This window comes from Chrysemys picta, chromosome 8 (genome assembly GCF_011386835.1).
Source record: "Chrysemys picta bellii isolate R12L10 chromosome 8, ASM1138683v2, whole genome shotgun sequence".
Lineage (NCBI taxonomy): Eukaryota > Metazoa > Chordata > Testudines > Emydidae > Chrysemys > Chrysemys picta.
This window is the reverse complement of record NC_088798.1, coordinates 37495644-37506362: the sequence shown is the minus strand read 5'-3', so window position 1 is coordinate 37506362 and position 10719 is coordinate 37495644. Positions and strand designations below refer to the sequence as shown.

The 10719-nt window shown below is 38.9% G+C and overlaps 1 protein-coding gene across 4 annotated transcripts in view; it reads right to left on the bottom strand.

The window, feature by feature from the left end:
• Positions 1-566: 566 nt before the first annotated feature.
• PLPPR4 (phospholipid phosphatase related 4) overlaps positions 567-10719 on the bottom strand; it is a 47566-nt gene continuing 37413 nt past the window's right edge. For 3 of the 4 annotated variants that reach the window (XM_065555612.1, XM_065555610.1, XM_005300930.4), the window contains 3 exons: positions 6752-6809; positions 4738-4911; positions 567-2546 (listed from right to left, as the gene is read on the bottom strand). In XM_065555612.1, coding sequence (XP_065411684.1) covers positions 1209-2546; positions 4738-4911; positions 6752-6809 — 1570 coding nt within the window. In that variant the 3' untranslated portion in view covers positions 567-1208. The remainder of the gene's footprint in view (positions 2547-4737; positions 4912-6751; positions 6810-10719) is intronic. The other variant, XM_065555611.1, reaches the window with a different exon arrangement.

Here is a 10719-nt window from a genome sequence, read left to right as displayed (position 1 = left end):
ACTATGCAACACTCGTGTAGTGATTCTGCATACTAAGACATTCCAAATTTAAAGCAAAGCATTATAAATAAGGATCCACTATGACTAGAGTGAAGCTTATGGTCATTTTGTGCTAAGCTAAGCAAGTGAAGCGAGTATATCCAAGTGTGAGATAAAAGGCTTATTAATCAATAGCTAGTGACTGATCAGGCAGTAGCAATTTCAGTTTTCATGGCTCACCTTCTTTCACAGCAAATTTCTTTGCAGTTATCAGTGTCAAGCATTATCTAGTTAAAAATTAACAGAAAAAGATAAGGTCTGCAGAGAGACAAAATGAGCGCTTGTAAAAATGCTAAATCTGTATTATTTTATGTACTTTAAAAGATCCCTTTAAAAACAATATTTAAAACAGTTCTACAAGTTAGCCCACTAAGAAGAAGCCTCTTCGTTAGTAGCACCTGTACTTAAACAAAAGTTGAGCAGCAGCAGCAAAACTATTCAAACTAGATAATTATTCCACTCTAATGGAACGTCACCCACATATTTTTTGTTGCAGTAAACATTATTTCAAAGAACTACACAAAATCTTTGCAATCTTTTAATGTGACAAATCCACTATAACAAAGCTGTAAATATTTCCTATTCTACATGAATGCAGCCAGCATCGTCATAGTATTAGCAATATTACTTTTAAAGTAACTGCACATCAATATGTCATGTGTCTGAGTTTAACGGGTATGTAAATTTTCAAAATATGTAAAGTTATAATCAGCACCATCCTGTATTAAAGTTTTGGTGCAAAATCTGCAAAGGTGAATATACAACACTGATACAGCCTTTGCTGTGAAAAATTCATTTGTCCTCAGACATAAATATAAATAAAATAAAAAAGTTGGCACATTCAGGAAATAAAGTGTCTGTGTTCAAGACCATCATTTTGATTGATATCGTCACCCTCAGAGAAATGTTTTTAGTCTGGTGAAACAAGTTGTAAGAAAACTCTTCACATTAGGTTCTTGCATTGTGCTTCCCCCACCCCACCCCCAATCGCATGAAACCCACAAGCTCATGCACACCATACATCAGCAATGTCCAACAATAGTCAGGCTGATGGTCAGTAAATTTGGCACATCAAGAATATTTCTGAATCCGCTCAAAAAGAAATAGAGCCCAAGCTTTATCAAAATGTGTTAATTCTTGGTAATATGGATCAGGTGACATTTCTCCTTTCATTCTTTGTAAGCTCTTGTGGGGGATGTTCCTTTATAGAAGATGTTTCTGGTGTTCTCTGGGCTGCTCCCTCTTTCAGGGATTAAAATAATGTTACCTTTTCTTCGAAGTGTGGAGTCACGGCTCGAAGAGATGGACAGAGTTTCTGAGCCAATCTCACTTCCCTCCACTGGTGTGACTCTTATAGTGGTAATCCCATGATGGTGATGCTCACTGTTATCTATGTTACTTCTTTTCCTGTCACCAGACCCATAACTGTCTTTCAAGGATTCACAGCTCTCAGAGTCTCTATTGAGATCATTTAGCTCATAAATTTGACGAAGGCTACCTTTCTCGGGAGCTTTCCATTTCCAAGATCCACTCCCTTCACCTTCTGATGGCACCTGAATTATGGGTCTGTTATTTTCTGGATGGGCCTCAACTCTTACAATACCACTGGGTTCATGATCTGTCAAGGTTTTATATCGGATGGCTCCAGTACAGGTGACTGTGCTGCTCTCTGAATTCTTAGGACTGCTCTGAAGCACTCCTTGCTGCTTTGACATGGCTATTACTTGCATGATTCTTGGCTGACTGTTGCTTCTACATACAACGCTTTTCTCTGCAGCTTTCAGCCATTTGGCCCTAGCCGAACTACTTTTGGGAGATGTGTTTATATTTTCCTGGGTCTCTTCAGGAATATGGACTAGCTGTGAAGAACCAGGACGTGACTGAATAGAAACTCTTGGCCCGCCAGAAAGACTAGCGTTATTACAACCCGGAATGCTGCCAGGCTGAATTTTCAGGTACTGATTGCTGGGGCCATGATGATCACCATTAACGCCCACTCTGGATGGCTCAGAGCTTGATCTCATTTCAATAGCCCTTGGTGGCGAATGGCCAGTTTCAGTCTCTATTACTTGCAAAGACAATTTTCGACTTTCGCTCTTGTTCTTCCATTGAGAAAGAAGTTGCTTGGAACGGGCAGAATCCATTGATGCATGAATTGTTGCATTTCGTCTAGCTGGATCTTCCAGTGATGGCGTGTTGACTCTTGGCAATGTGTTGCTGAAAGTAACCATGTTTTCCTTTCCCATGGGGCTTCGTGGAGTTATAATCTCTACATCAGCATTTGCTCTCTTGATGTTAGTCAGGGATCCAGAATCTCTATGGTTTCGATTCAGAATACTCTCAGAATGGTGAGAGGAACGCCCATCACTATTGCCACCATTTTTACCTGGTAAAATTCTGTTGGCATCTTGACTAAGGTCTGTCAGAGATCTTAATGGGTCTCTTTGCAGATTCTGGTGAAATACATTCTCTTCACTTGGTAGGAAGTTCCCCACAGCATACAGACCCTGACATTTGGATAGAAGCATTAGACAATTATGGAAAAACAAATATTTTCAGACACTTCAATTATACTTTCATGGCTTTAAGTAAACAGAAAACTCATAATATTAATACAGCTAAATGGACAGGATTTGTTCAGTTTGTTTTCTTTCTATTACTACTTATCACCAATACAAATCTTATTCATTGTTCCAAATTTTGTCCTCAGTTCTGTACATGCAGGTATGTATAAAGTGGTACCATTGTGATCCTTTGTTATACCCATGTAGTCTAAGAGAATACCTGGGAAAAGCGGAGGATTATTTCCCCCCACCTGTGTTCCCCCTCCTACAAAGCAGCAGATACAGTACAAGGGAGAGTGTTTTGTTTTTAAAATAATGTTTTCACAATTCCTGGCCTTCGCTTAAGTAATGTTTACAGCTACACAACTGTCTGCTCTGATTTATTGAATCTTGTTCCAGCCTGATTAGTTCTCTGCTCAGTGGTTCTGCCCTTTCTAGTGCGTAATGACCATGTAATACAATATCTACATGATAGAACAATTTATCAGCTTTGAAACAATTGGCTTCCAAGGTATGCAGAACTTCAGCAAGGTTTAGCTTCATGATGTTTACTCCATTCAGTGAGCCAGTTGTAAAACAATATCATTTAAAGAAATTCTAGTGAGAGAGAATATTTAATAAACAGTCCAAATGCTTGAGCTAATGACTCAGGTTAATTCTTTGCACTACTCCCAGATCTGTTTGTAATTACACAGTATTAATTTCTCCCCCTCCCCATTGATTTTTACTTTTCTGGGCAGATTTGCTGGCTGCAGGGTATTTAGAACCACGAGTCTCTGAAGTAAGCCATCATGCAACAGCCTATGGGCATGCTAAGTCAAGAACATGCTTGAGTGTGTGTTTCAAACATAGGCACAACTCAATTTTTTTGTGAATTTTGTAAATCTTTACATGCACTTGTCATTTTAGGTGGCATTCAGTAGTAAAAAAACTACAATTCCGGATCAGATTGCAATACACAGGAACTGACCATTTTCATATACAGTGTGATTTCAATAGTGTATTCATGTTGGTGTTCCTTCTACCACTCTAAAAGCTTTTGCCTCTAAAATCATTCTCTGGTGAGGGCATTGCATACAGCAGAGGTTCTCAAACTTTTGTACTGGTGACCCCTTTCACACAGCAAGCCTCTGAGTGTGACCCTCCTTATAAATTAAAAACACTTTTAAAAATATGTAATGCTATTATAAATGTTGGAGGTGAAGCAGGGGTTGGGGTGGAGGCTGACAGCTCGCGACCCCCCATGTAATAACCTCATGACCCCCTGAGGAGTCACAACCCACAGTTTGAGAACCCCTGGCGTACAGCCTGTACTGTTATGTGATTATCATGATGTGACTGAACATCATCTATTTTAATATTATATTGAAAAGCATTTCTGACTCATTTTGGTTCATAACTGGATGCAGGGAAACATCTTCTCCTCACTCACACAGGACCCAGGCAAAATGCTGTCACTAGAATTCCTTGAGCACTGGTGAGGCTAGGGGGTAGCTAGCCTGGCAGTGTTCTGCAGACTTAAGAAGACGTAAACCAGTTAGACTGGGGATGTGTCCAGAGCCCCACTTCCTAGCACACACAACACCACGCACTGGAGGAATATTTGTTATGCTTTTCACCAACAGATGTAAGGAGAGCTAAGCCCTTCTTGAATCCTTCCAGCTGCTTCTACGCTGTACATGTGGAGTGCCTCAGAGGATCCCTACTCAGGCAGCACAGTTCTGCACAACCTCCCCCCATGTTCCAATGATGTACAAGGGCACTACATTGGCCTTAATTTGTTACCAACTTGGCAATTTATTGTACCTTCTTATGGGGAAACTGCTGCTTGTGAATAAATTATGCCTAGAAATGGAGCTTTGTGTTGGACACTGAAAAATTATGTTCCTTTCATCGGTGGAGAAAAGAGAAACTGATGCTAGCACACCTGTTGTGCTGCAGCCTGCTGCATGAGGGCATCCCAGGTGGGGTGTCATCCCTAGGACAGGCATCCATTTTAAATGGAGAGACCTGCTTCCTGTTCCCCCTTTATCAGTTTATCTCCAGAAATGACACTTATGTAGAATTCGTTAGCCCACTGCAATCTGAATGACTTTTTTTTCTAAAACTTAGAACACATTCATACTGTATTTACCAAATAGAGAGCAATTCCTCCTCCTATTAGAAAACCACAATAGACATCAACTGGATGGCTCTTGTACTGGGTGATTCGAGTCAGGCCACATATAATTCCACAGATGATAAATGCAAAGACGAGAAGGGGTTTCAGAAGTTTGGAGGAGTCGGTTAAAGTGGAATTGAAGTACATCTTGAAAAGAAAAGAAAAGAAAAAAGAAAAGAAAAAGTGATTTATGAAATTTCAGATTGACCTAAGAGGACATGACTTTATTTCATGTATGGTTTCTTCAACTGAATACAAAGGAATGCCTGGTATATTCTTATTGCATCAATTTTGTTGATTTTATTTTTAATTCTTGGTAAAATCCATTCAATTGCTATAGAAAAATCTTTAGTCACAATGGGACCACTTCTGAAGTCCTTATCCAAGCTAAACTCTCACTGAAGACAGTGCAACTCAGACCTGAGTAAGGATTTGGTGTGTTGCAAATATAACTAGCTAAGGAGCTAGTGCTTCTGGAACATAGGAATTGACCTACCAGATGAGACCCATCATCCATCTAATACAGTGTTTCTGAGAGCAGTTAGTACCAGATACTTTAGAACAGTGTTTCTCAGCCAGTGGGTCATGACCCCTGGGTGTATGTCACAAAAAGCAATCACGATGCGCTGAAAATGTTGTTATAATCTAAAGCAAAGAAAATCTTGCTCCTCCACTTCCCTTAACCTTCATGGTCAAATATTGTCTGTTGAATATGTAACCACGCACACAATTAAATTACATAGACGTATCATGGTTATCCTTAATATATTTTTTACTCTTATTTGGATAGTAAGTGTAAGGGGATGGTGAAATGTTTTGACTTTGAATAAGGAATCACTAACCTAAAGAAGAACAGGAGTACTTGTGGCACCTTAGAGACTAACAAATTTATTAGAGCATAAGCTTTCGTGGACTACAGCCCACTTTCGTGTAGTCCACGAAAGCTTATGCTCTAATAAATTTGTTAGTCTCTAAGGTGCCACAAGTACTCCTGTTCTTCTTTTTGCGGATACAGACTAACACGGCTGCTACTCTGAAAACTGCTTTAGAGGAAGGTGCAAGAGATCCCACAGTAGGCAGATGTGGGGTAATCATTCCCTACCCCCACCCCCAGGAAGGTTTCAATTTAATCAGTAATGGTGGTTGTTATTTATTATTTATTTGCATTGCAGAAGTGCTTAGAAGCCCCAGTCATGAAGCAGGACCCCATTGTGCTAGGCACTGTACAAACACAGAACAAAAAGACAGTCTGCAGTAATTGATTTAAGCCCAGAAACATAAGGTTTCACATTGCTTTCAATCCTCTATTAGCATTAACTCTAGATATTCTTGTTGTTCACATAAACAGACACTTGCTCTTTGAATCTTACTGAGTCCCTACCCTCTGACCTGTGCTCCTCCTAGATTTTAAAAATTAAACATTCAACAAAGGCACAATTAACTATAAATTAACCAGTCAATCCTATTAGTAAATATCAGTGGAGCTATTCACATCAAACAAACACATTCCTGCTGTAACTCCACTGAAGTCAATGCAGCAATATCAAGGGAGAATTTGTCCCTTAGAGTCTAGAGTTTGGATGCAGTGTTTGAAGTAAGATGGGAGGAAGAAAAGAGGCAGGATATGTTGAGCATTATTTGAATGGCAAACTAAAATATCACTTTATAAGACAAATATCATATTTTGTATGTGAATAATATGAAGCATTAAATATGTTTTAATGTTACACTCCACTACAGAGGATAATGTTGCTAGATAACAAACTGTGTGGAACTACTGTGTCCCTACTGTATCTTTTATAGTAATATTGAGTTTATTTTAGCTATTTGTAATTTCATTTTGCTGTCAGGCTCAGACGATAAGAGCTTATTTATTTCCTTACTGCGTTAGGCAACAATCTAAGTCAAGTCACTTTACGCTAGATGGTAAATGACATTCTGACTTTTCTCTAGTACAAATGAATAATGAACAGAGTTGATTACTTACCGAAATATATACAGCTGCAAAGGCTGCCAGAGTAGCATGTTGAGAAGGGAATGATTTTCTGCCAAGGAAGAACACTCAAATTATGCTTCTTAGTTCAAATACACTCTGCTACCGCTCATTTAAAAACACGTGGGGTGGTACAATCTTCTTTAACTTACAAATCACAAGCAAATAAATTATCTTTTATATTTTTTCCTAAGTCTCCATTCCGTATTCTGGGGACAGTATCAGCTAAGAACTGAGTTAATAAAATAATCACATTTTGTTTTAAATATTCAACACCAAGTCATTTTCTGATATTAAAAAATTAATTAGATGCACCGAACTCTGATATATTTGATTTTTTAAAATGGGCAAATATATATAATTACCTATCTGGATATTTTTTCATGATGGGCCCAATCCTGCAAAAGTCCGTTCATATGAGTCATGTAATTAATTATTCCATTGACTCCAGAGGGACTTCCCTTTTGACTAAGAATTAATAGTAGGTGTTTGGATGATTGGGCCCAAAGACCTTAGTCCTGAGAGGTGCTGAGTGCCAGCAATGATCATGTTGTGGATATGTGGCACTTCTCAGGATCAGACCCCGAATAGATAAGCTCAAAAATCTCATTTTAAAAAAAATCTTACACAGTAAACAGCTTGGGATTTCCTAAATTCTTTCTTTAAGTGGTTAGTGACTGGAATGAGTATTAAAGGAGGACTGCTACACATTATCTACCGTGTTTTTTTCTTTTCTATCAATATAGGTTACTTCTGATCGAGGGGAAAAACGTGAATAATTTATTTGAGGAACGTTGTTTAGCCATCTATAGAGCTAGTCAAATAATGGATTTTATTATTTGTGAATAATTTATTCATCAGCAATATTACTCTACAGCTAGTCAAATAATATTTGCAAATAATTAATTACATTATATATATCTCCAGAATCTTAATCAATGACGTTCATGGCTCAGATGCTTAGCTGTGGCCTAAGAGTGCGCAGCACAGGTCAGGAAGCAGTCTGCTTCTCCAAATGTTGGGCCATCTGAATGCCACTCCTGGGGGCTGCTCTAATTTGTGACTGCTGCCAACATGCTGTTATAGTAACTGGGGGTTGCTGGGGCATGAGGGAGTTGTGGTCACACCCTGTTTTCCCTAGCTATGCCCCCCGTACAGGCAGTCAGGACGGTGATTAGAATAGGAGTTGCTATAGTGTCTCTACACCAACCAAGGATCACCCTAAGCAGAAAAGCTCCTCTGATGCCAGGATCCACTGGCTGAATAGTACAAAGTTGCCTCGCTGCATATGAGAAATGGGGGCCCATAAGTAAGACTGATACTATGGAAACCAGAAAGCTTCCTGAAATGTTGTAGGTGGTCTGGAGGAGCAGTGTGAAGGCTTGATTTCTGCAGCAGTCTGACATCCCCCTAAATGTCACCCTCTGACTGCACGGAGACCCTGCATCCTCTCTGTGCTTTCTTTCTCCTTCTTCCTCCCCATATTACTGTTGTGAAAAGGGGGGGAATAACAATAGAGCTTTCTTGACTTAGGGAGGCAGGCTTATTGAACCTTCATTTGCTCTGTCTTCTGGTTCCTCAGATTCAGTTCCCAGTAGTTCCTGACATGACAGAGTCACATATGGCAAAGGAACTTGGAGAAGGCATTTCAGGATAAAGTAATCCATCCCGTCCACCCAAGAGCTAAGGGAGCAGACCATCAGGACAAAAAAATTAGAAGATTCCTTGAAGATGTCAAGATTGTGGGGGACTCCTGATTTTTGGCCTGATTCTGCAACTTGCTGGGGATCCTCAGCTCCAAGTGATGACAGAGTTGAGTGCTCTCAGCACATTGCAGGATTAGGTCCCAAATAAGGAGCTATAACGAGGATGAAAGTTACAATGTGCAGCTTAGCTTCTATTATTTTAGAGCATTTGCAGCCAGGACCATAACAGCAGTAGCTAAATAAAATTGTCACATCAGATATTCTGACTCTTGACATTTGCCCCTTTATGGTTGCATTTCAATACCTTCTTTTCTCTAAAAAGAAGAATAAAAAAGTCACAAGGGCATGAGAGGAAAAAAAACACAGGGCTAGATTCAGTTAAAAAAAAAAAAGTCTGTTGGACAGCCAGGGTTCTTGACCAGAATCCTAGTTAAAGGTCTGTGGAAGATGAACAGAACGACTTTGACCTTTAAAAAGGGGCACTAAAAATAACAAATGTATGTCAATTTGGTGTCATAAATATGCCCCCCTTAGAATGTTATAGCAATGCTAAGAAGCCTTTGTAGTCTACAGTATGTCCTGGTGAATTAAAGAATTGGTTTTCCTTTGAGCGGAATTCTGCATTTTGCTTAGTCTTCTCTAAATAATTCTATGTAAATGAACTCTGTGGGCCAAATTCAGAACTACTGTGAATGCAATTACACTGATCTGAACTTTGTGTCTAACAATTCCTCAGTTTTGACTCTGGCTAAATAGAAATATATGAATTTCTCATTAGTAAGGTCAGAGATCTGGATCTTTGACTCCTTTGTAAATTCTGAGAGCCTTTCACAAGGAATATCTGTGAATATTAAGAGTGGCATGGGGAAGAAAGACAAAAATCTTCCCTCCCCAGGACATGGAGCCTCTACAGGCTGTGGTAGAAGCCACTTAGCTTCTCCCCCAATTTGGGTGAATGAAACCATACATTTATGGTCTCCACATCTTTGACAAAGAGTCAGCTGTGCCAATGAACAGAAAGAGAGGCCTGAGCACAGCACTGGATCCAGCTCTCTAAACTTTGACAATGTTCAGATCTGGATTTTAATTTCATGACTTTGATGTGTTGCTGTGTCATTGTGTTATGATTTATTTTTTATTTACTGAAACTTTTAGTTTCTTTGCATTCCGTAAAAATGCAGGCTGTTACAGAGATGTACATACAGGGCTCTCTCATGGAGACTTTACTTTTGTTCTTTCTTGTTTTGTTATCTTTTAATTTTAAAATGAAAAATTTTGGCTGAAAATGTATGGCTCTTCTTTGTGTATGGAAAGCATGACATCTAGTATTAATGTGGTAGATACATTCAGAGTTCTGAAAGAAAACCTACTCTGAGAAAAGAAATAAGCTACCACTCAGAGGTATGAAATATAAACATGGGGGATAAAATTAAGGAAGCTATGAGAGGAAAAATAGTTCATATAACATGCAGAGTGTAAGAACACACAATGCAAAGGGGATAAAGAGGCTTATGAAACAAAACTGTGAGGGTATAAAACTGATTAAGAAAACTAGAACTAACAAAAGGAGACAGAAATCACCTATCATATGAATAAAAGTATGGAAAGGCACTTTGACTATAAACAGGGAAAGAGATTGATGAGGAAAGCCACTGGACCACTAAGGGATAATAGAGACAATTAATTTTCTCTATCAGCTGAATAATTACACAAATTCTTCTCTTTACTGTTCACAGGGGAGTCTGGAGGCTAGTTACCACAAATGGAAACAAAGTTTCTGGTGTATTATAAATTGAAAATGAAGGCCATTAGCAATCACACAAAACAAGACTTGTACAAGTTAAAATCACTAAAGTCAGATTAATCTCCAAGGTTGGAGAGATTGCACCATAAAACCCCGACAGGGATGACTGAAGAGTCTGTTGGACCAATAACAGATATCTTATCACTCCAGCATGAATGGAGAAGGACTTGAAGGAAGCAAAAATAATAATTAAGGAGAAGCCAGAAAATTATAGATCATCAAATGCAATCTCAGTGTCAGGAATAACATAGAGTATGAGATGAGATCATAACATTTCTGAAGAAATATGAGCTGATTAAAATTGGCCACTGGCTTCATAAAATATTCATCTAATGTGACAAATGTGATTGATGTTTTAGAGGTGATGACATGCAAAGTGAGGGGTGAAGTACTCTTCTGAAATTTCTAAAAGGCATTTGACACAGTGGACTAATAAGTGCAGCAAACACAGA